The sequence below is a fragment of the Uloborus diversus genome, chromosome 6 (assembly GCF_026930045.1).
Source record: "Uloborus diversus isolate 005 chromosome 6, Udiv.v.3.1, whole genome shotgun sequence".
Classification (NCBI taxonomy): domain Eukaryota; kingdom Metazoa; phylum Arthropoda; class Arachnida; order Araneae; family Uloboridae; genus Uloborus; species Uloborus diversus.
In genome coordinates this window covers 58,495,063-58,521,611 of record NC_072736.1, presented here as the reverse complement: position 1 = coordinate 58,521,611, position 26,549 = coordinate 58,495,063, and the positions used below count along the sequence as shown (strand labels likewise).

General features: G+C 35.5%; 1 protein-coding gene across 1 annotated transcript in view; it reads left to right on the top strand.

Moving 5' to 3' along the window:
- The window catches only part of LOC129224054 (angiogenic factor with G patch and FHA domains 1-like), a 101,594-nt gene extending 76,523 nt beyond the window's left edge, over nucleotides 1-25,071 (top strand). Inside the window, exon 16 of the mRNA XM_054858454.1 lies at nucleotides 24,865-25,071. Coding sequence (XP_054714429.1) covers nucleotides 24,865-24,996 — 132 coding nt within the window. The 3' untranslated portion in view covers nucleotides 24,997-25,071. The remainder of the gene's footprint in view (nucleotides 1-24,864) is intronic.
- The last annotated feature ends 1,478 nt before the right edge of the window (nucleotides 25,072-26,549 follow it).

The window sequence follows — 26,549 nt, the reverse complement described above, 5'->3', positions numbered from 1 at the left end:
TGTGGGCCATCTTTGGTATGACGTTAAGGAAAGGAATATAGTTCGAATATCCCTTCTAAAAACTTTTTGTAGTTGAAGTTTCAAAAAGTTTCAAACGATCTCTGGTGATGTTAGAAGAAGATATTTGGAAGCCATCCCCCTTGCAATTTTTAAAATTTCCGTCTTTAAGATACGATTGTAGACATCTCATGTAGTGTTAGGGAAAGGATTGGGTTCAGTGACTTTCCTCCAGTAATTTTTAGAAACTGAAGCTCCAAACAGCTCAATTTTAGATAACGTTCAACAATGTTAGAGGGAGGGGGTCGAAAAATTCCCCGGAAATATTACAAAGTTGAATTTCTGTAGCAATTTTAGAACACCGCTAGCAATAGAAGAGAAAAGAAATTGACTCCGGGAAGCCCCTTGGCTAAATCTCTATAATTTAGTTTCAAATAAAAGTGATGCAACCCCCCCCCCCTAAAGTAGATGGTAATTAGATACGTAGATGTCAGATAAAAAACAATCGCACCCTCCTTGAAAAATTCCTGGATTCGTTGTTGCAATGTAGCATTCTTTATGATTGTTGTATTTCTTGTGCTCTGGAATATAGTCATATAATTTTCTTCATTTATTTGTCACCATCTGACTGCCAACTGATGCCTAATACAGATTTCGATGAACTGGTGTTCTTCCAAAATAGCCTGCAAGGAAAACAAGAAAGGGCGAGTTTGTATTGGTTCCATAGAAGACAGTCATTTCCATGTTGTTCTTCATTGGGTCATCAAAATATCAGTACGCTTTGGAAAATCAGGCCCTGATCTGCAAATCCAGACCCTGCTGAGCAGGTGGGTGAGTCACAAGTTAGATTCCCAAAACATTGAAAAACGTTTTATTAACTAATAAATTTTTGCACGGAAAGCAGGACTAGGGATCATTGTTTTAAGCTATTCAAATGTCAGGCTAACTTAGAAATCAGGAAAAACTACTACTTTAGTAGGGTCGTAGGCACTTGGAACATTTATCGGAAGAGGCGGTAATGAGCAAGGGGGTGGATAGCCTTAAGAGGGCCATTGATCTTCATTGGGGACTAATTAACTGACTAGGACCAGCCCAGCTGGGCCCATAGCCTGTTGCTGGTCGTCACATTTGTATTTGTATTTATTTGTATAAATTTATTATTTTGACATGGAAAATATTTTTGCAACATTTCAGTACAACTTAAGAAAAAGTACAAATGCAGGAGACTAGTAACAGGTTCTGGGCCCAGCTAGACAGGGTGACAGGGTCCTACTCAACTTATTAGTCCCCAGTGAAGATTAATGCTGCTGTGGGCAGGTAAGCAGTTTCTGCAAAAATAAGTTTTGGGAGATATTTGAAGAAACCTGTTTTGGATTCAATGCTAACAATTAGGAAATATTGGAGTTAGACGGTTTTTTTCACACTTTTTTTTTTAGTGGAAATCAAATATCAAGCTTGTACAATAAAGCAAACGTACAAAAGATGACAAAAAAAAAAAAAAAAAAAATGCAGTTACTACTTTTTACCTGCCCACAACAGACTAGCCCTCTTAAAGCTGGCTACCCCTTTACTCATTACAGTTTCTTCTAATAAGCTGCTGTTCATCGATCTGATGATGACTAAGCAATATTAACATTCCCCACCCTGGAGCTCCCCTTACCTTAAAATATGAAGGAAGCAGTATAAAACTAAAAACTTGAATAATACTAAGTATCAGAGTCAGATAAAAGTATAAAGTATCTGCGCAAGCAACTCAAAAGTATCTGCAAGCTAATCATTATCTATCGTGTAAAAAAAGCGAAAAAAAAAGTGGGGGGGGATTGTCTGGATTCCAAAAAAAAAATATATATATATAAGAAGTAAATATTTGCAGATATATGATTTGAGGTTTCAAGGAACTAATTTTCTTGGCAATTATGTGAGCCCATGGATGCAAAGACCGAAGCTAAATTTCAAAATTTTAAAACTAAGCTTCTCTTAGCAGATATCTTTGCATTTGTAAGCTCACATATTTTTGGGAATTATAGCTCCACTGCAGATCATACAATGGTGGGACCTTTCTGTTCTTAAGCTGTCAAATCAAGAAATTCATAGGATACTCAAATTTCTGAGAATGAAGGAAAAAATAGCAATTCGCTGCTTCTTGGAAATGCTCTGTTGAGTGAGGGGACAAAAACGAGTGCAATAAATCTAGTTGCAAAAGTTATTTATGAAGATGAGAGATACCACTAGGAGCAAGTTCCCCATCTGCCTTTGGTCCCTTAATAGCCCAATGCACGCAAGGATTCGAAAACTATACCGTCTTTTCGGAAGTAAGCTTCGCGGCACTTATGAAGAAAAAAGTTTATAAGTTGCCATTGAGGCGGATACAGTAGGTACGGCGTATATGGTGTTTTTTTCTTTTTTAGTTTACAACATTTTACAGAAAATAAACTGTTTTGAAAAGAAGAAAATGAAATGTTTGGAACTTTCTTCGAAATGATCGGAAATGTGTTCAAAATGTGTTTTGAAAAAAAAAAATCCTTTTGAATTTCTGGTAAAATTATTAAACACTCTTTTTTTCCCAAACGATCAACTATGCAAAAAATTGATGAATTCATAATCGGCATGTCCCGTCTTTTTCGCAGAGTTTAGCTTTTACTGTAATTTAAAACTTTTTTAATTAACGGGAAGATAATATAAAATTATGCCAGAATGTGTTTTATGTCTTTAGTTTTTAGTTACAAGGATTGGGCTAAAATCAGAAAAATGTCCAAATTTTCGAGTAAAGATCGGGAAAATTTGCGGAATTCTTATTTCTCGGTTAAGTTCAAATCTCCTGCTTTAAGCATCGTTTTTTGGACTAAGGTGCTGAAATTTAAGCGAATTTATCCTGTAATTATTTCAAAATAAGTTCATAACTTTTTTAAATGTCCATAAAGGCGATCGTTCAAAGTTTTTTTTCATGCGCAATCTAAAAATTTTCGGCGGCGATCCGAAATTCGGCAAAGTCCGTGGTTGTCGGATTTAAGGTAATTAACTATTAGTAAATATTTATTTTTTTGAAATATTTAATCTGTTTGAATTGTGTTCCAGATATCTTCCAAAATAAAAAGGAAAAAAAAACCAAACAGAAACAACTTTTCTTCCACATTGTTTGTTAAAGTGAAAGCGCGGCGCTTACGCCGGGTGCGGTGCAAACTTCCAAAAATAGGCAAGTGCGAACTTGCTGGCCCCATATGATAAGCTTTAAAGCCACATAGGTGCTTTTGTGATTTGATATAAGCACAAAAAAAAAAAGGCAAAAAGGAAATACAAAGCCACATGAAAAGAATTGATCAGTTGTCACCACTTGATGTATAGGAGAAAAGGGAGGATTAACATTTTAGCAATTTTTTAACAGAAGGGAAAAAAAGGATAGGTGGAAAACTAGAACATTACTCGCGATTATGGCGAGATGCGCCTGTACGCAATGAATATATCCGCAAAGCAGCAAATATTTCCTTGCAACAGCGAATATGTCTTCTTCCGTGTATATTATCTAGCTATGATTACTGCGTTTAACATTAGCAATATTAATTTTACACAAATTGGAAGTAAAGAAGGGGAACCTGAATGATTGTCGCGAGATGCGCGTGCTCGCAACGAATGTATCCGCACAGCAGCGAATATATTCGCCTTACGCGCTTGCGTATACATTAGACCCTCATTTTACGCGAGTTTATTTTACGCTGTTTAAGATTTGACACCTTTATTATTTTTTTTACGCGGATCAGTTTCGGTTTTACGCGTTTCCAGAAGTGAATTGATTAAACTCGCACAGTTCAGAACTCACTGGAAGAAGAGCTCTTAGGAGTGACGAAGGAGGCCAAAACCAACGAGGATACTAACGTCGGTGACGCACAACCAAAAACGTTCACATTGAAAATTTTGAGCCATTTCTAAACAATAGAAATGATGTTTCTGATTTGTTAGTGAAGGGATATTCTATTATGGAAATGACGCAAGTGATCATGGATGCTTTAATGCTCTGCCAAAAATGGGGTCGTTTCTAATATTTTAAAAGTTTTTTTTTTTTCTGAAAGAACATGCTTAAAAACATAGGATCTAACTATTTTTTAAATAAGTTGTTTAAGTTTAATATTTTTAAAAAGTTACTTAAATCGGTGATCTTTCATTGTTTACATTTTTTGCCGATGACATCACAAATGATGAAATGCCATTCTGTGTTGCCATTCACAGTGCAAAATATTTAATTCGCATCTTTACTCACGTGTATTGGCAACGATATGGTTGGTAGCAAGCGTAGAGCGCAATTTTAATTCGCTTATTGATTATCATATCTTGGAAATGCGTTAGACAAATGCGCCAAAGTGCATCATTTATGACGTCATAAAGACCACGTCTTGTTTGAAAAATCGGACATTTTAAAAAATTAATTAAAATATAACTGTTGGGAAAATGAAAGTATTTTCTATGTCCATGTTTTTTGAGCAATCACGATTGCTTATTGTTCTCATTTGACTGTTTTTGGCGTGCTATCATTTTATTTTCCCACCACCTCATTCTGCCATCACCACCGTCGCGTCGACCGGCCTCACGATGCTGCTCCTCTAGCGAAAACCGTCTCCAGGTTGCGTCCATATCCTACACACACACGCATACACACATACGCCTACACACACATACACACACTCATGCCTGCGCACAGACACAAACACACACTCCTACACACTCATGCCTGCACAAAGACACAAACACACACTCCTACACACTCATGCCTGCACACAGACACAAACACATATGCCTGCATACACACACAAACACACGAACGCCTACACACACGCGCGTACACACACAGCACTGCATACACAACACGGACACACATGCATACGTACACACACACGCAACCACACACATGCGCCTACACAAGCACACACGCGCATTCATACACACACGCTCGTGATTGCGAAAAACATAATTTGAATTCAAGATGCCAAAAATTCAAATTTTTTTTTTTGCTTATTCTATCAATTTCAGTGACTAAAAATAGTACTTTTGACTGAAGGAAACAACTTTATTCTATGTTCGAATGAGTTAAAATAACTTTCCTTTCCCTCACATTAAAGAAAATTACTAATTTTGGTATGGAGGCATAGCCAGAACTGACACAGTTTTTGAACTCTAATTTTAGCAGAATACGCGAAAGGAGACTTCAAGGAATATTTGCTGAATTTCTTGTTAATTTTGATTTAGTTATTATTAAAATGGTCAATATTAATTCATTATTGCAATTATCTTTTAACTATTATCATACCCTAACTTTAAAGAGTTTATGAATAATTTTTCTTATCAATGTTACTGTGTCGTTACACTATTGAAAAGCAGTCCCCGTACTTGAATAAATTAAGACACTTAATAAATATAAAAGTAATTTGCAGGAACACCCGAAACCTGATCATTATGACAAATGTTCACATTAAGTGTTTTACAAATTGTGTCCAGAGAATAATACTGCAGTACTAACAATTATACTAGGAAAAATCACCGAGAAGGATACGCAGTCAAATGCAAGCTAATCATAGATTAATTTCACCTGATTTGAGCTCATTTACCTCACGTGTATACTTGAACGCCAACCAACCTGGAAAATTCCAGAAAATACTAGGTATATCGGGCGAGATTCTAGAGCTTCTTATCTAGAAACATGAAAAATTTTGCGCCAATCCCCTTGTATGTAATTTTTTTTTCTTGTAAAAATAAATAAATTCTGTAAATGTTTTTTCTCTGTCAGTGCTTTTTGAGTGCAAAGAAAATAACCTCTCCTCCCTTCACTGTCTTAGCAATAGAGAGAGGTTGCAATTTTCGGGAAGCTTTCAGTCATGATCCCCACATGGGGGAGATTAGGGAGTACATAGTAATGAGGCCCTGGCTGAGATGGAAAAAGTTATTATTTTTTTATGGGAAAAATATTAATATTTTAATTAATACAAAGGAATAAAACTCATACATACTTTTAAAGTACAAAACATTGAAATATCAATAATTTAATTTAAACAGATATAATTCGTAGCATCTTTTAATTTTCTACTTTAATACAAAAACTAAAAAGGAGTCATTTAATAATTAAATGCGAATCAATTAGAGAATTTAATGGGTTTTTTTTCCAGTAGGCAATTTGAAAAAAAGTAAAAGAAACGAATTTTAAGAATTAACAGGTATTCTAGTACACTTACTTTCAACAAGTTTACTTTAAACTAGCGGTACCCGCACGGCTTTGCCCGTAGTAGAAAATTAAAAGGTCATTTGGTTCGTCTGTATATTTACAAATAATGGATGATGAATTTCTCGCCTGTTGGCTTGCCCATTTTACGGTTCCACGTTATGATGACTTTGTAATTTACTCGTCCATCTTATGATAATTTTGCTCGGGAAAATGTTCTTAAAATTAGAATAGAAAAAGAACAAAACCGAATTTTCGAAAAATCGCTTCGAGGTGCACATTCCCATGCTACAGACTAATTTTGTGCCGTTTCATGAAAATCGGCCGAACTGTCTAGGCGCTATGCTCGTCACAGAGATCCTGACTGAGATCCAGACAGAGAGATATCCAGACTGAGAGCGATCCAGACAGACTTTCATCTTTATTATTAGTAAAGATTTCAAGCTCTACAAATTTTCTCTTCATATGTTTGGACATTACAAAAACCATTTTTGAGATATTGTTATCTTAATTTTTAAAAAACGTGCGTTTTTTGACACAAATGTGTACGCAGCGGCTAATGCTCACTCAGCAGAAAAGAGGAAATTTAGTATGTATATTTCACATCTATATAGAATAAAACAATTTCCAGCGTTCCACTAATTACTTCCTTTTTTTTTAATTGTTGAGCAATCACGATTGCTTATTGTTCTAATTTGACTGTTTTTGACGTTACGCTGATTTTATTTTCCCGCCAGCACCCTCTGCCAGCACCACCGTCGCGTCGACCGGCCTCACGATGCTGCTCCTCTTGCGAAAACCGTGTCCAGGTTGCGTCCATATCCTACACACACACACGCATACATACATACACACACACCTACACATACACTCCTACGCACACGCATACACACACTCATGCCTGCACACAGACACAAACACACATGCCTACATACACACACGAACGCCTACACGCACACGCGCGTACTCGCACAGCACTGCATACACAACACTCACACACATACATACACTCACACACACACGCGCACCCACACACATGCGCCTACACAAACACACACACGCATACATACACACAAACGCTCGTGATTGCGAAAAACATAATTTGAATTCAAGATGCCAAAAATTCAAATTATATATATATATATATATATATATATATATATATATATATATATATATATATATATATATATATATATATATATATATATATATATATTTTTTTTTTTTTTTTTTTTTTATTTTATTTTTTTTTTCTTCTTCTTCTCAATCACTGACTGATTTTTTTTTTATTTTACTATGCATTTGATAAACTTTAGTATTCAATAATAAATAGAGGAAATTTAAAAATAATCAAAAAGTTTTTACAAAAATTTTAAAATTTTAAACCATTTAAAAAAAAATTATGATTTTTTAAAATCGTGTAAATTACTGGCATAATTTTTTTATATTAAAACAGTTACTCCCCACGGATTTAAATAGATTATTTGCTACTTTTCTCGCTCAGTTTAATTTATGCATTGAAAGTGTTTCCAAAACGCCATATGTGTAAAAGTCATGGAACTTTGTTAATGTATGTCATCTGGGTTAAACTAAGGTAATCTTTTACAACTTATCTATGTATATAAAAATGGAGTTTGGTAAATTTGTTCCCTAAGATCTCAGAAACTACCCGGCAGATTTGGCTAAAACTTTCACCGTTTGTTCAGTTTGGTACTGGGAAGGTTTATAGTCTATATATATAAAAATGGAGTTTGGTAAATTTGTTCCCTAAGATCTCAGAAACTACCCGGCAGATTTGGCTGAAACTTTCACCGTTTGTTCAGTTTGGTACTGGGAAGGTTTATAGACTAGTTCGAAAAAAATCCGATTGATAGTTCCCTTTTTATTCCAATTTTAGTCCCAATTTTCGCATAAATGTCCCAATATGGGGGTGGAAAAAAACGTGCACATATTAACATTATACAGTGGCTCCTAAAAGTGTTCGTACACCTACGACTTTCAGCGAAATTGGCCCCTATCCATTGGTTAGAATTAATATTTCGGAATAGGTGTTTAATTATAAGATCTATGATCATTTTTCAACAAAACTACATGAAAATTTTTTAAAAATATCAAAACTTATTTTTTTTTAAATAAAAAAACAAAAAGTGGCGGAAATTTTATTCCACAAAAGTCTTCGTACACTTTAAAAAATATCTATATATTATTGAATAATCTAACTTTTTACTAAGTTACTATTTAGTAGAATGTCATGCAGTATCAACAACACCTTTTAAACGCCTGGGAATAAAGTTCATTCTTTTTCTTTCTTTTTTTTGCGTAATTTCTAAGTAAGTGTTCAACCACACTTTTAGTCTTACTGTTTCTAGCTCTATTTTCGTTTCAAAGCCGTATTTTCGTAATCTAGCCACCAGATATCTCTAAATATGTTGCATTGAGTTCAAGCCTGGAGATTGAGGAGGTATTTTCTAAACTTTAGGACAATTTTCGAGGCACTAGACGCAAACGTTGAAAACCTATCGTTATCTTGATAAAAAACAAAGTTGTTTCCAATAACCAAATTTTTGGCTAAGAGTTCAAAATTGGGTTTTAAAATATTTAAAAGAACGGCATGATTCATTATTTCATCAAAAAATTCCAAACTACCAAGTCCTGATGCTGATATGCACCCTCACACTATAACACCTCCACCGTCCTGATTAACTGGTCCAACTAAGTTCTTAAGATTAAGTTCCAAATTTTTTTTTCAACTTACAGTTACACAACAATTTAACCAAAAATGTTGAATTCATTTTTATCTGTAAGTAAGACGTAATTGTAAAACGTTTTGAGCTTATTTTTCATTGATTTTGCGACGAAAAGCGTAAGCTTTCTGTTTTTCGCACGACCATGAAAATTTCTGCGGGAAGAGGTCCCATTTAATCCAGCTAACCGGAGAACTTGGTGAACTATTTTAGGTGAAAATTAAATGTAAAATGTTTTATTTAGCTCTGAAGAAACATTTACAGCACTCAAATGTGTATTGTTCATAATTTTATTAACTTTAAATCTCCGATCACGCTTTGTTAACTTTGCAAGTTGACCTTTTCTTACCTTGTTTTCGGTCTGATTCTTTTCTTTAAAGCATTTTATCTAGCACTTTATTATGGAATGGTATAAATTATCTAATTTTGAAACATTTTAAACCAATTTAAAGCTACCGTGAGGAAAAAAATCAAATTTCGAATAGTGTTTGTTATTTTTTACGAATACCAACCATTTTAAAGTAATAAGCACAATATTAAGGAATAAATGAACAAAAAAATAAAGCCAAATGACTTTTAAGGGTCAACACAGTGCAAAAATATTAAATAAACGGCGTATGATAATTTTAATCATGAATTTATTCGAAAATATTTGAGTGTACGATGACTTTTGTGGCATGTTTTTTCTCTGTCTCTTCGTTTTTTGACCCATTTCAAAAAGAAGATCCGTCAATATTTTGAAAAAAATACAGGCTTGTATTTAGAATGACATAGAAATGATGTGAAAAAATATTGGACTTCATACTCGAATTCAGTTTCGCGTTATTTTGATTTTACTAAAAAATTTCAAAGTGTACGAACACTTTTGGGAGCCACTGTATGTCCATCGAAAGCGCCAATTTTTCTGCTGAAGATAGTATCTGTTCGAAGTTTCTAAGTTGTATAAAAAACGAGTTATGAGCTTTTATGTTCCCTGTTCGAAGGCTTTCATCAACCCAAGTCATTATTTAGTGTGTCATCTCAACTCCCACGAATTGTTGTATTGTTGAATATTTTTGCGTTTCGTCTGACTTTTTGAGGCTTTTCTCAAGTCAAATCTTAAAGTAACTTTTTTCCACAAGATTGGCTAAAAATAAATGGATTTGGCTGATGATTTTACTTTTAAACGGAACTTATGTAATTAATGGTTTATTATTATTATTTATGCTGATTGGACACTTGCTCACTATATCCAACCAACCAGCAGAAATATCGCCAGAACTTTTTCAGAAAGATTTCAGTAGCTGATGCATTTGGCAGTTTTTTCCACTGTCGCTGTTTTTGAGCCCAAAGACTACGTAATAATGTTTCTCAGCTTTCACCATATAAACAAAATATCGCCAATCAAAGATACTTAAAAAAAAAAAAAAAAAAATACTGTGTAAAAATAATTCAACAACTAAATTAGGCAAATCCATAAACCGCACAAAAACTTCCATTAATTTTTCTTTTTGCACGATTTCAAACAATCGCCAAATTTTACTACTTATTTTGGAAACATTTCGGATGAAATCGTTTAGCGCCATTTTATTTCGACCAAAAGTATCTCAGCATCTGGCAACAATATTTCCATAATAAAAATTAGTAAGGAGGGGGAGTATTATGGAAAGTGTCCCAAAATGATTCTCGCAAGTTTGGTAAGATTTTAAACTGCACCAAGTGCCCACAAAAATTGAAATTTCCCAAAATAACTAAAGCAAGTGTAAGGGGAACACGGGCGGCTACATTTTTTAAAACAGTTCGTACATCAATAGCCATACAGAGAAGGTTTTAGATTTAAAAAACAAAAAAAGTACTAACAGATAAATCTTTTTAAACATATAAAGTTTAATTTCATATTTCGGAAATTCTTCAAATTTGTATATGCTTAAATGTCGTGCTTTCGTTTCTAATGGAATACTATTTTGTTCTTTATACTTATTGCTATTTTAGTTTAATGAGTAAGGAAGAAGCTCGATTTTTAATCACGTCAAAAAGGTTGTTTTAAATTCTTTCGCTTAAAACAGAAAACAAGGGCAAGTAACGATTGTTTCTCATAATTATTACTAACCCAGGCAACGCCGGGTATTTTTGCTAGTACGTTATAAATCTTTTTTCCTTTAATTTAATTTTGAGGCTAAATTACGCAAAAATAAATAGCACTTTAAATTAAATCAATTTTACGTTTACCCGTTTTGATTATTTCAACAAATTTTCGCAACTTTCATATGCCGAATAAAGAAATATTCAGAATTTTCGGAGGCGCTCAATGCCTTTCCTCATAGGGCGTTTGTGGAAATCTGCCACCAATTATTAGTTATCCATTCAATATTTCTTTGAAAGGTTGAAAAGAGGATGCTAATAAATCATATAATTTTTTATTTTACTTGTGAGCATTTTGAAAGAACAATCAAGAATATTTCAGAAAAACCGTCACAGTTTTCTTTTACGAAAGTAAATTACAAATAAAAGAAAAACAGCGAGTTATTTCTTTGCATTAAGTGAACAATAAATAAAAATTTCCAAAAAAAAAAAAAAAAAATCTATAGACTACTCTTTAGTTTGAATCTTTTTCGATAGAAGTTGAGAACTCGAAATTCCTTTTTAGTGTTCATGGGAGGGACGGGGCCGTGTTGTAAACGCAAGAATCATATCACGTATTGGTTTCCATCGCTCAATAAAACAGCCATTCTTCACAAATCTAGTTTTAATTAAAAAAATATTTTTTTTTCTCCTCAAAAGAGGTCGAAAAAGAAAAGCGACTTGAATGATTCGTGTGCTGTTTTATCAGTCGGAAGTTATTAAGCGATTATTGAGCGTGTTCCAACCAAGAAAGATTCCACTTTATTTCCTATTTGTTACGAAAGTAATGATAGCTATTTAAAACACATTTATCATCGTTGACAAGTGATCTTTCTCCTGACTATCGATGGTTAAAAAAAGTCTTCATTTTCTCCCTGGCGTTTGATCTTTTTATGTGCCATCATTGATTCGTCTAGACGAAATTATTGGCTTTCGTCTTTGTGTCATGCGGGCATTTCTTTTATCCTTTTCCACAGATCAAGATAAAACCTACTTCTAAAAAGAAACAAGCTCTTTTTTTTTTTTTTTTTTTTTTGGTCTCAGGGGAGGGTTGTCGAGGTGGTTAAAAATAGTGGTGCTACTTCACTTTAACTTCTCGCTCGTTAATCATACTTCTGCTGGGTTAATTTTTTTTTATCTTGTTTTACGTGAAATTAGGCCAGTTATATATCTTTCTGTATGAAACTCAAAATTGTGAAAAAGTTTTATACTTTAAGGGCTATCGTATGTAAGGGTCATCGTGGGACGGATACATACTGTCATTTAAGGGGGGGGGGGGAGTCATCCACCCTCTGCGGAACGAACCTATGGTTTTGAGCTCGAAAAATTTCTGAAACTGCTCGGGTGTCAGCAGACAGAAATTTTAGAGCCCGGCACAAAAGACATTTCCAGGTCCCCCTCCATATTGTTTAACCCTATGTTTCACCTCTAGTTCTAAAAATATTGGACTCCCTTCAGGGTTGGATCTGGGCCAACAGGTGTCCCTTCTCCCCTCCCCCCCCCCATGCCCGTCCCTGTCAGTAAAAAGCACCAAAGCGGCCAGGAATAACGCATCTGATAGGTCAAAAGCGTTACTGATGACTTTCATAAACAAAGAAGTAGTATTTCAAATGTTTCACTTAAAAAATTTTTTAATGAATTGAAAAGATTGCTGCAATTGTTTACATTTTATTTAAAAACTAGCATTTCCGTACCCGGCATTGCTCGGGTAATGAATTAGCAGGGGATAACAGTGCTTGGTGCACCTAGTTACGAAAATCCCTATAATAATTACTTATTACCTGTATTTTTTCTAATTTTGAGAGGGTCCCAGGGCCCCTGGACTCCTTATACATATGTCCTTGTCTTTAACCGATCCTTAACTCTCATTAACGATCCTTTTAAAGTATTAATTTTCTTTACCCGAGTAATGCCGGTACAGGAATGCTAGTATATATATGTTGTCTCAGGATATTGATTTTTATCATTTACTTTTACGATGTGAAATAAAACTAAAATGTTTTATATGTTTTATCTGTGATGATGTTCTTAAAAACTTCGTTTCCAGTTTTGAAAAAGTAAAAGCGAACCCAGTTTCCCGATACACGCAAGAGGGCAGCCGGTTACGGTTATCGCTTCTAGAAATTATCTCTGTGCTCCATCCTGCTATTCCTACATCCATGTGCCAAACAGCAATCCTCTTCGTTTACTTCCACTATCACTTCTCCCTGAATGCACTATAGTAGCCAAAACGAGTTATATGACTATAAAGATAGTCAATATTATGCTATATGAATGGATTAAAAGATGCGTCTGTTTGTAATCATCCATCTGCATCCATTGTGCACATGTTTCAATGCATTGAAAATCGAAACAGTTCAAAATGAAGTCGTAAATCCAGATTTATTTGTGGTTCGATAATCACTTAATTTTCCCTAAGTGATGCGTTGTAATTTCCGTTGGGCGTCACAATTATGATGTTATTTCCGAAACTGCTTCTGCTTCAGAAAAAAGGGATGTGACACAAGTCTACCAGTACGTAGTATGAAGTGTGTTAAACTGGAAAGTCAAAGACGTTGTGTCTTGCGCCAGAAAATGAGAGAAAACAGTGGATGTTGCCAATTGTATCTGTTTGCTGTGTCGATGCAGCCTTTTCTTCGGCTTTAAAAGTTACATTGTTCCTATTCGCCAGATCATCTATCACGATTGTCAGGAAAGAAGGTGTCGAGCCTATTCCGGCTCGGTTAATGAGAAAATTATACACTTCCAATGGTTAACAGAGTGTTAACGCGTCATTAAGTCTCCCCCCACCCTCTCTGCGGCTGAGAAATGGACTCTCCCGCCTTCTCAAAAGTGGTAAAGAGTCGAGATTCGCCTCCTCTGAACATCATTAATCTTTTCTCGGGGTTGTGTGTGTTTTTAGATTGATTCGGCGGCTAGATAATTGTTGCACCGCCATCTGTGGCACGTCTCTGGAGGCAAACCAAAAAGCGGAGGCACGAACCAAGTGCCTGTCTCTTTTTTTCTCCTTTTCTTTCGTTTTTTTTCCCTTTCCCGTCGAAGGAGACTTATGGAAAACACTTGTGGACAACATTGAGAAGAGGCCTTTGTCTGCAATCTTCTGGTGTCCTATTCCTGGAAAAGGGAATATTCCCGCTGGAATGTTGATGATGCTTCCGTCTGGCTTCAAGAGCTCTCCTGTTGCTAATTAATAGTCTTTCGACGTCTGCCAGTCTGTGATGACTGTTTGTCAACCACACAAAAAAGCATTGCGCGGAAGATCCTCAACCGAGACCGTTGTGTGGCAGTCTGATCCATTCTCAATCTGTTTTGGGTCTTCCTCTTCAGACTCTAACAAATTTAACCTGTATTCAGGAGTCACTTCTTTTTATCGCCAGTGACGTATCTAACCATAGGAACTTGCCACAGTTTTGAAGTTCGTATGATTTAAGCTGGCTTAGGAGACATTTCGTTGTAGTTTGTTTCGATTTTGCAATAAAGAGCTTGCCTAGTCAATGGTACCCAGGGGCGTCTCGAACTGAAATTTAAGAGAAGACCGAAATTCTCAATATGTCGAATGGAACTCCCAATTTCACTGAATGATGATAATTTTGCCGAATAGAACTCCAAATGTTTCCGAATTATGATAATTTTGCCAATTCGAGGGAATGTTTGGGAGGTCATTGTGATCTCCCGTTAGGGCGCCCCTGATGGTACCTCTGAACCCTCCATTAAGCGTGCATACACTGAATTTTATGCTTGTAGTACCCAAAATTTATGCACTTAAATCGATGCAATTTTCCTTGTTTTTTTTTTTTTTTTTTTTTTTTTTGTATTAACTTAACCATTAACGATAACCACCAACGTTATTATTATGCTTGGCACTGAAATAAACAGCTAGATGAGTAATAAAAATAACTATAATTTATTAATTGTAAAGTATCAGTATATGAATTATACAAATGTAAATGTATTTAAGTATATTCCTTATTTGAGCTCTAATATTCGCCAAATTTTACACAGAGGTACTTTGGTACTAGGGTATTGTGATTGGGTGGTTTTAGAAATTCAAGCTGTTCCAAATAGTGCAAATTTTAAATTTTTAAGCCTTAAAATTTTTATTATCAAACGAATAAGTTCCTGTTTCATTTAAACTTTTGTACTAACTTTGAAGATAGTAAAAAACTACACGAGATGAAATCTGTTTGATGTTTGTTAACATTTAGAGCAATTGAAATTTTTTTAAAAGCAATTTTGTGTAGCAACACCTTCACACAAGCTACTATTACTACCTTTTACTCCAAAACGTATGAGAACTACCATTCGTAGCTTCGAATTGCAGTTTCGCCTACCATTCGTAGTAATTATTTCCAAATTTTTAATTTTGGCACTTGCACGCTTTATATTCTTGGTGCTTCAATCGTTAATGACCACGATATATCCATATTACATTTTAAAAATACATATATTTATTTTTTAAAAAAAGACTATGTATTTTGATAGGGTGATAAATATAGAAATATTTTTATAAATACGAAGGAAAAACAATTGTATGAAATATTTTCTTCAGATTAATGTATTGATGTAGATAGCTTATATTGACAAATTTGCTCTATTGTTGACAAACCTCAAAATTTTTGTTCTGTTTTGTTTTTATTCCTCCATTTCTAATTTTTTCTTACGTTTTGAATTTATTCATTCTTCAAACATTATGCATAAAGTCAAGGTGCCCTTACCTGAGACTGTGCAAACTTTCTACGTAAGAAGAGAGGAGGGGATGAGCTAACTATTGTTTGGAATTCCGATTATTTTTGCCCGGCGGTCATTTATAACGCTGGGTCCAAAAGTCGGCTAGCTCGATTCGATTTTCTCACACGGTCCTCTTTCGTGTCTACCTTCTTTTGTTTTTTTACCGGAGCCCTCTGGAAAGCATGTTATTGTCTTATCGTCTGGCATGCTTAAAAAGCTTGCAATCATCATTAATCTGACGTTCCTCCAGACATCCTTGGAACTGTTTTCCCGGTATCGTCCTTGCGTGGCGATCGGCATTAAGGGCGATCAAAAACGAGCATTAAAATCTATAGGGCCGCAGGGCAGGCAACTCATTACAAAAATATTCCCTTGTCTGCGGTGAGTCTGCTGGTCAATTTTGCCCGTTTCAACCTTTGATGACGAAAGTTACCTCTCGCCAGTGAAGCCTGCTTGCTTATACAGTAGCCCCTCGTCAGGCCCGACGAGATGCCATGTCAGCCTAGTCTGAAACTAGGGGCCGGATTCTTAAGGAGGGGGGGGGGGGGAGGGGGTACACAGATTTAAAAAAAAAAAGAAAGGGGGGGGGGGACTGAATAAGCGTAAACTGGTCATTCTTCAAAAAAAGTGACTTTTCTGTCACACGCCATTTAAAGAAAAAGTTTTAAGGAACAATTCATTTAACAATGCTTTTTAATTTTATCAAAAATATATCTATTTAAACCTTCCAACAATTTTTTAATAATAATTTTTATTTTAGTACATTTTTGGTTCACAACATATGAATTCTCACCTCCGTGGCATGTCACACACCTTGTGTGACTGTTTATGTTGCTAAATAACTTGTTTAATTGAATGTATGTATTTATTTATTTATTATTCCTTTCACAAGTGTCTCAAATACTAATTGTTTAAGTATATTTAATTTTTTAATATTGTGTTTTAGTTTGTTTTAGTAGGATAAGGAGTTATGTCACACAATAAATTCTCACCTCCATTATTTAAACACAAAATGCTATCCAACATTAAGATGTGGCAGTAATGACATCAAATCTTATTTTCCATGATACAAGGGTACCGCCTTGTTTATTTTCAGCCATAAAAAAAATTGAGATTTTTGTCGGAAAACAAGAACTTAAGATTAAAGAATTAAGAACTTAGATTTTGCTTTAAAAACTAAGTGTGGTTATTGTGATTTCTCACCTCCGTGAACTTGAATTTCAGAGATGTAAACTAATGTAAAAAAAGAAGAGAACATGTTTTCATATCTTAACATGTGCAGATTGTAGCAACGAAGAAACAAAATATTTCCCTGAAAAATGTATCCATTAGGCCTATATTAATGGAAAATTCCTCACCTCCGTGACAAACATTATCAACGTCATTATTTCTGAGGTGAAAATAACTGATGGGTGGGGGGGGGGGGGGGGGGGAATACATCAATCTTAGGCATTCTACCAAAATTATAAATTGCCAACATATTCTCAAATTAACTAAACACTATTTTTAACACACACTTGAACGAAAAGGACAACTGATAATTAAGCCGTTCTTTAATTAGGAGAGCTTAATATTAGATTCCCACTAATCATTAAAATAACTCATTGTTTGCTCAACTAAAAATATTACTACTTTAATATTAAATTGGTCTTGATTTTTAAACAATAAAAGTTTTTTTCCTTCTTTTTTTTATTTCCGTGAGCAAGGCATTATTATATTTTTTTTTAGTTATGTGTAAAATAATCGGAACTTAGCCGGGGCATTGTTTATGGTTATTTCTAGTACGTAACACTTTCATGTAAGAATGAAAAAGAAAAAAGACAAAGAAAAAAAAGGTTTTGATATTGAAAAATGTTTTCGTTCAAAAGTTACGTTTTCTGGAGAATGACCCAAACATAAAGATAAAGTAAAATTTAGTCTTTTGGTCTTTTGGTATTTACTGTGGTGGTAGTTAAAATAGAGTTAATTGTTTTCTTGTACTAAACAGTTTTTGATTTTTTTTTCTTTTTTGGGGGGGGGGGGAGAGAGGCCCGGCGATGTAACTGACAAGGGGTCTGCCTTGGCTCTCGTTATATCGCGCTTGTTGAGAAACAACAGAAAAGCCCAATACATCCGAATCCGCGAAAAAACCGAGGTCATTAAAATAACGATTCTTCTAGCATTCAAATGTTTAATATATTAATCTTACGATAAGTATAGGTTTTTTGAGCAATCACGATTGCTTATTGTTCTCACTTGACTGTTTTGATGTCCTATCATTTTATGTTCCCACCGCCACCCTCCTCACCATCACCGTCGACCGGGTCCTCACGATGCTGCTCCTATGGCGAAAACCGTCTCCAGGTTGCGTCCACGTCCTACACACACGCGCATACATACACAACTACACACACACACACGCACACACACTCACACACACACACACTCCTACACACATACACACACACTCCTACACTCATACACACACACACTCCTACACACATACACACACTCATGCCTGCACACAGGCACAAACACATATGCCCTACATACACACACACATACGAACACCTACACGCACGCGCGCGTACACACACAGAACTGCATACACAACATGCACACACATGCATACATACACACATACGCACTCACACACATGCGCCTACACAAACACACACACATACGCCTGCACAAACACACACGTGCATTCATACACACACACGCTCGTGATTGCGAAAAACATAATTTGAATTCAAGATGTCAAAAATTCAAATTATTAATTTTTTTTTTTGTATTGAGTGGCTTTTGAAGTTTAAAAAAAAGGAAGAGAAAACTTCCAGTCGTTGCTCTTTGAAAAATAGGAGAGAATGTTGTATTGTCCGTTTTCCACGAGAAGGCATTTGACTCCTCCTTCGTCACCTGGTATCCGATGATTCTATTTCGCTATTTTCAACAGAAGGCATGTTTTACTTTATGCTACAAATTCAAAAATCTACTTATTTTAAATTTTTCACTTAGTTGCCATATTTGGTCGTTTGCACAGTGGAAGTAGTTGTAATTTTCCAAAAATAGAATTGGATGTTTATCTCAATGAAAACTATTGAAAATAACATAAAATGTGCAATACATTATGAGTTTTTAAAAAAATAATTATTGTCTAGAAAAGAAGATTTTTAATTTTAATGCAAGCATCCTTTGATATGCGAAAGAAAAAAAAACTGATGATTATTGGCGTTGGCCTATGATCGCTGGATATTGATTTTCGTTATTATGCATTATATGGTATGCTGATCGACGCAACAAGTTAATCATATTCATACTGAAGAATAGCTTTGTATTTTGCTCAATACGTTTGTGTTGTATGCGAATAAGACAAGCAACGATGAAATTAAAAATTTTAAAAACCCTCGACTGAGTCGCAAAAGTGAAATCAAGAGGGAAAATTGAAAATCCTTTTAAAAGCCCTATATTATTAAAAATCAATGTCAAGTATTTTATTTACTTTAAATAGAAACTGGCAACAGATAAAATTTTTAAATCATTGCATTTTATTTCCTTGTCGGCCAACAATGAATTCAGCTATCAATCACGTGAATGAAGGTTTAGCCGTAATTAAAATCTGCTTTTAAAAAACTTATAATTCGAATTCTATGAAACATAGAAGTTCCAAACACATTCTATCAGACGCGGGAAAAGTTCTCTTTATTTTGATATTTAATTTTAAAATTTTTAACTATGTTTTCACTGCAAAAATCGCGAAACACCTTTTAGAGGTTTTTAATTAATATCTTCATTAATTTATGTCATCCAAAGATGTAACCTAGCTAAGAACACTCTCGATCAATTCTCCTTTTGAACATTTTTTTTTTCAAAATCGGTCCATCCGTTTAGGCGCTAGAGTGCCACAGACAGACACACAGACACGTCAAACTTATAACCCCCTTCCTTTGTGTGTCGGGGGTTGAAAATAAAAATAAGTATTGTAAACCAAAAGCGGGCACAAAAAGATGCGCCATTACAGAAAAACGCTAATATCATGCATGACATGTGACATCGAAGAAACGCTAAAATAAGTTGAGAGTACTTTGTTTTCAACAAGTAGTAAAGGAATTATAAAATTAAAATTTTTAAAAACCACCGACTGAGTCGCAACTGTAGAATTAAGAGGAAAATTGAAAATCCTTTCAAAAGCCTTATATTATTGAAAATCAATGTCCAGTATTTTATTTGCTATTAAATAGAAACTGGCAACAAATAAAAATTTTAAATCATTGCGTTTTATTTCCTTGTCGGTCAACTATGAATTCGATTATCAATCGCGTGAATAAAGGCTCATCCTTTATTAAAATTTGCTTTTAAAAAACGTTATAATTCGAATTCTATGAAACATGGAAGTTCCAAACACATTCTATCAGATGCGGAAATAAATTCACTATTTCGGTATTAAAGTTTAAAATTTTTAACTATATTTTCATTGCAAAAATCGCGAAAAACTTTTTAGAGGTTTTTAATATCTTCGTTAATTAATATCATCCAAAGATGCAACCCAGCTAAGAGCACTCTCGATCAACTCTCCTTTCGAACATTTTTTTTTTTTCAAAATCGATCCATCGATCCGTTTAGGCGCTAGAGTGCCACAGACAGACACACAGATACACATACACGTCAAACTTATAACCCCCTTTGTGTGTCGGGGGTTAAAAAGGATTTTGAACAAAATTTTTTAAAAAACTTAGTTTTGATCAATAAATAAAAAAAGAAAAATTCAAAGATTTTTTCTTTTTTTAAATCTAAGGGGAAAAGTTTCTGTTCTTCCTCATGGCTACTTTAAACAATTTTAATTATTTTGAAAATATTGCTATTCAAACAAAATTTTGAATGAGGCGAGTAACCTGGAATTTTCTAAAAAACAACCTGGAAAAGTTAGGGAATTTTTTTTCCCCCACAAGTGTATGAACCCTGAAATAGTAATTAATGTTTATTCGTGTTCAAAAAACACATTTATTCCAGTTCCAGAAATACATTTATTCAAATTTAAGAAATACACTTTTTCAAATTCAATACATTTATTTCCGTTTGATAAACATTCAAAAATGAACAAAATCATAAAAACAAGCATGTCTTGGAGCACAGATCCAAGGGTGTCATGAGCTCCTTTCAACGCATATTTCAGTTTCGAGAAATTGCACAGGAAAGCCATCATAGAGCCTCTAATGCCCAAATGTTACACTTCTGCATCTTTCCGATTTTGGTAGCAAGATGGTTGTTCTTTTGAATGACGATCTTAATTTTTAGGGCCTACACTCCTGTTTGTGAAAATTGCAACACCATGTAGGAAGCATCATAGTGGAATGAAATTTAATACACAGTTACAAATAAATGATTACATTTTCAAACAAAACAAACAATAAAAAGAGATAGAAATTAGTATTTTGTGTGGCAACCACGCGCCGCAATAAGAGCTGCTACACGACTTGGCATGGAGTGAAACAGAGTTTGAATATCTGCCTGCGGAAGAGTATTCTATATTGTTTGCATGCGCAACCAACGTTCGTCTTTCGATGCAACAAGACGAGGATCACGAGCGAGACGCCGCCCAACGAAATTCCACACATGTTCGATCGGTGGCATATCCGGGGAATATGCAGATCAAGGAAGAAGCTGTACCTGCTGCGAATCAAGGTAGGATTTGACAGTTCTGGCGACATGTGGACGGGAATTACCTTGCTGGAATACATCCCCTGGCAATCCTTGCAGGAAAGAAATAGCTTGGGGCTGTGAAACTTCGTTTATGTATCGGGTATTGTTCAAATTGCTCACAATTCGTAGCAATTGTGATCGTCCATAATATGCTATGACACCCCAGCCCATAACTCCGGGTGTTCGTCCACTGTGGCATTCGATAATGCACTCCAGAATGTGCCGTTCCTCGGCATAGCACCTGACACGAATTCGGCCATCATGGTGCCACAAATTGAAGCGGGATTCGTCAGAAAAGACGAGCTGCTGCCAATCAGCACGCCAGCTCCTATGCACATTGGCCCATTGTAGCCGCAGGCGGCGATGGTTTTGCGTGAGAGGAATCATGTATAAAGGAATCCTTGCGCGCAGCCCACGCTGCAGCAGACGTCTCCGCATTGATGAAGCACACAATGAAATAACTGTAGCTGTTGACCACTGTGCTGTCAATTGTCTAGAAGAAGCTGTGCGGTCCGTCAGCGCCATACGCACCAGGTGTCTGTCATCGCGAGCTGACGTCACATTTCTGGATCCACTCTCGGATTTCCGAGCTGTCCGACCCTCATCCGTCCACTGCTTCCAATCACGCATGATTGTGCTGCTATTACGCTGCACACGAGCAGCTATGCACGATAAGACAATCCACCTTCACGAAGGCCTACGATTCTGCCCCGTTCAAACTCCGAAATTTGCTCAAATTTCGCTTTCCTTCGTCGAAGAGGCATAGTAAAAATTCAATTAACGTTTACTCTAGCATATAACCATCGGTAATCATACACGCCTCGCTACAGCCTACTATTTATATTCGGTTCGATCCGCAGTTCAGAGGGCGTTGCTCAGCATACGCATGCGGTCTGCAATTCTAATCATTTTCATATCATGCCCTACTTTACATTTCCTGCAATTTTCAGCTCACTCGCGGAAGCCCTTGGTGGTGTTGCAATTTTCACAAATAGGATTGTATTTTAGGGGTAGGGCTTATTTTTTTATTAGGTTTTATTTTAAAAGAAACACGGTATTTTGCTCATTTATATCATATTATTTTTCTACTTACCTCCACAAGGAGTGCTTAGCTCCGCCAAAAACATTTCTGAAGTGTTCAAAACCATTCCACCGACTTGCTGCCTCGATAAAAATTTATAGTACGCTGGTAAATAATCGTTTAAAGGTAAGACTAAACAAATCATTAGGAGAAAGCAGTGACTCATCCAAAATTGATTTAACGACGCATCTGTGAGTACCGATAGACAGTTTTAAAACAAGTTTAGGACCGCTATTCTATAGCGTTCCTGAAAGCCGAAAATTTAGGTCATTCAAATTTTTCATCCAAGTAGTATCGAAAAACTTCATAATTGTTGTTGGCTTCTTAGTTGCATCAAGTTTTCACCGCGCGAAACTAACAATATAATTCTAAATAAGATTGGAATTGGAGAGTGTCAAAAAGACCAAAGTTGGAGAATGTCAACATTCACTGGAAATATCCGGTCCTTCGCCGATGTGTTTCCTTAAAGAATGTTGACCTTTACCGTCGAATCTTGACATGATTGTACGGATATAATTTATGCGCTAAAAAAGAAGAAAATCTGAGTAGGTTGATTTCTAAACCATATAAAACATTGAAATATAGAAATGTGGGACGAGCTGTTTCTTTTTCTGGAAATTTTTGTTCCCGGTGTCGTTGGAGGAGCTACGGCGGAGAGGGGGAGGCGTGCCCACCGGAAATAGGTGGGTCTGCCATCGGCACACCTGCGGACTCACTTGTGTGTGCGTAGCCAGAGAAGGATCGCCCGCGGGCCCGGCGCACGTGTTCTCCCGGAGAGAAAAAGAGATTGCGCGCACTCGCGAAACGGGGAATGCGCTCCACAGCTAGAGACCAATTATGTATTTCAGATTCTTGAGACCTATCTTGATAGATAAAAGATACTATTGGCCACGGACGTTTGAGCCATCATACATTGAATTTGTAGACACGCTTATAGACCCAGAGCTCGGGCTAGGGCCCGATTAAAATATCGAGGGGGAGGGGCCCTAAGCCAAATACTTTTTTGGGGACCCCTGTATTCAAACTTAATAACTTTAGCCGTCGGCTGAATAAATTTTAGCAAGACTAAAGTGATTTCAGCCATTTGGGGGCCTTAGGCAAAGGCCTAGTTGGCCTATTCAGTAATCAGGCCCTCGCTCGGGCTGCACGAAAAGTTTGATCATACGGTACGAGGAAAAATTTTTACCAGAAAAGAGAAGAAACTACTCATTTTAGCGAATAGTGCGCGATCAGTTTGTCAGGTAGCGTAAAGTGGAGTTAAAGCGGAGGCAGGCAGACAAATGGGCTGATTTCTTTAAAAACTCTGTAGACTTTACGCAATACCTTCGAGTTAAAGGAGTAACCTTGCAGAAAATCTGATAGTTTCTGTAGATTTTTCAAATCAGGAGAAGCCTTCAAGTTCCAAAAAGTGACGCTTAGTATGCTCAAAATTATGCATTTTCACTCGAAGAAAAATATGTGATGGCTACATAAAATCGCTAATAATTTAAGGATATGGTGTACCCAAAACTTGAACTTTTGGCAATTTTTTTTTTTTTTTTTTGTAACTTAGTTTTGAAAAATGATCGAAATGAACTCAGCACACCTCAAAATGTGCAAATCCGTTAAAATTCGAAAATTTCCATTTTTTTATGTATTAAATATGAGAATTATTTTTTCTTCTATATATTAGATATAGTAGAAAGCAAAGAAGATATAATTTAAAAAAGATTCGAACTACGAAGCTAGTGTGCAGCGCGAACGTTATTGGATGATGAGTCACCGCTTTATAGTGCAGTTCTAATATTGGTTTCTAATGTATGTTTAACGTGTAAAAAAGTGTTAATTAAATTAATTAAAATCTCTTTTTCCTTAAAAAGAGTTTTTATCTCTCATTTTCAGCCAGCACACACACGGTAATTAAAATAGATTAATTAATTAAGATTCAATCAACGAAATTTTAGATTATTCGAATGTGGTCCGGTTCTAATTGATTCGGATAATTGGAGTTCTATTGTATCAGATATAGAAGAAATTAAAAAGAGTGCAAAATTGGCGCTGCGATTTCCTTGGTGGGACATAACTTTGAAATTTATTATGTCTGTTGCAATTTCTAAAATATACTCTCCAAAAGCTTAATTTTATAAAACGGTGATGATGATCATTTTAAAAGATGCTTTAAACATGTTTTGCTGTTGTAATTAATGATTCTGTTCTTCCAGATTTGGTTTTAAAAAGCGGCTAATTTTAAAATCCAGTGATACTATAAATGGCGGTTATTCTATTTGCAAAAAGTTTCTTTTAATGCATCTTATTTCAAAACTGACGTTCGCTTGTTTTGAATTTTCCAGATTCCCCTCAAGACGTGGACCGGAAAAGCCGGACTTGGCTGCCCGGAAAAACATTCCGGGCAGAGTGCTGCCGCCAGCAAGAAGTCACTCAAGTGGGTGAAAGCCCAAGAACGATACTCCCAAGTTACCTGAGGATTGAACTGGTTTCTTTTTAGAAAGCCAAAGCAACTTGCTAATATGTTTGTACCTGTCAGCTAATAAATTGATTCAAGATATTAAAATGCTATTTTTTAAAATTTTTATCCGGCTCTCATTTCTTATTTGTTGAACGTTATTTATTTCTTATTTCCGAGTAGAGTCATTTTGGGTAACTTGTTTATAATTTTTAGTATATTTGTCTAGGTCAATAAAAGAAACTATACTGAGTGTTTATAAAGTTTTGCGCTGATACAAAAAATTTATTTGAAAGAAAAACCATTTAAGATTGTTACATAATTATTATTTAATTTTGATCTTTATCTTATCAAGATTTTTCTGCTATTTGTACAGTACTACCTAAAGGCATGTAGGTGACGCTAACATAGAAAACTGAAAAAATGGCGTCTATAAAAGAAAAATACTCTCGCGAGAGGGATTTTCTGAGTCAACTCCCCAGAACCTTTGGTTTTAACACATATTACCTAGGGGCGTAGTGATGGGCGTTATCGAGTTCTCATAATCAAATCACTCGATTGTTCAAAATCACTCGAGAACTCGATAATCACATCTCGAGTTCTCGATTTCAAAAGATCTTGATGATCTATCGTTCGAGTTTTCGATTTGGAAAGCTCTCGATTATCAGATGTACCGTAGCCTACGAGCCAGATTCTCGTAGGCTACGGATGTACTCGATTCCCGAGATCTCGATTATCAAAAGTTCTCGATTTATGCCCATCACTACAGGGGCGTGGTGTTTAGTCATATCTATAGATGCGCCAATGAACGCAAAGGAAAATAATTTCATGTTTGCATTATCAGAATTCAATTAATAGCTTTTCAATGGTTAAAATAGTCGAAAACAATCATTTTTCCAATATATGATTTTTGTGCTGCCATCTCTTGAGTAAAAAATGAGGCGTGGAACATATGCTATAAAAGTAGCGAATCTATCTTTCTGTGTGTGCGCTTACAAATTTTAAGTGTTTTTTGCCAATCAGATTCTTTAACTGCTGAAGGTTAAAACATTTTTACTTATCTCTCTTAACACCGAATACTGTTCGATTTTTGATGACGCCTGATTTTTTCGATGACAAAACGCTATTTACAACATATTTTTCCTTTGCAATTATGCAACGAGCTTTTATGTTTGCATTATTACAAGGTTACATAATTTCAAAATGAAAAGGAAATAATACTCAAATTAGTGATGTGCCGGATCGTTAAAAAAGTAGATCCGCGGATACGGATCCGGATCATTTGTGTCAAGATCCACGGATACGGATCTCAAATTTTTTTTTACACAATTCAACTATCCAAGTGTAAAATTTGTTACGGAAGGTATTCCCGTCAGAATAATAACACTGTTTCTACAAAAAATGTCATATACGGCGAAAATATAATCAAGACTATAATTTACTCTTTAAAGAATTCTCCGTTAAAAGTGAGGGAGAGATGGATGGATGGATCAGCGCTGCATTAATGCTTGGATATAATGTCAAAAATTATTTCTAGCTTGCTCGGTAGATGTAGGATACAGGAGCAACAGA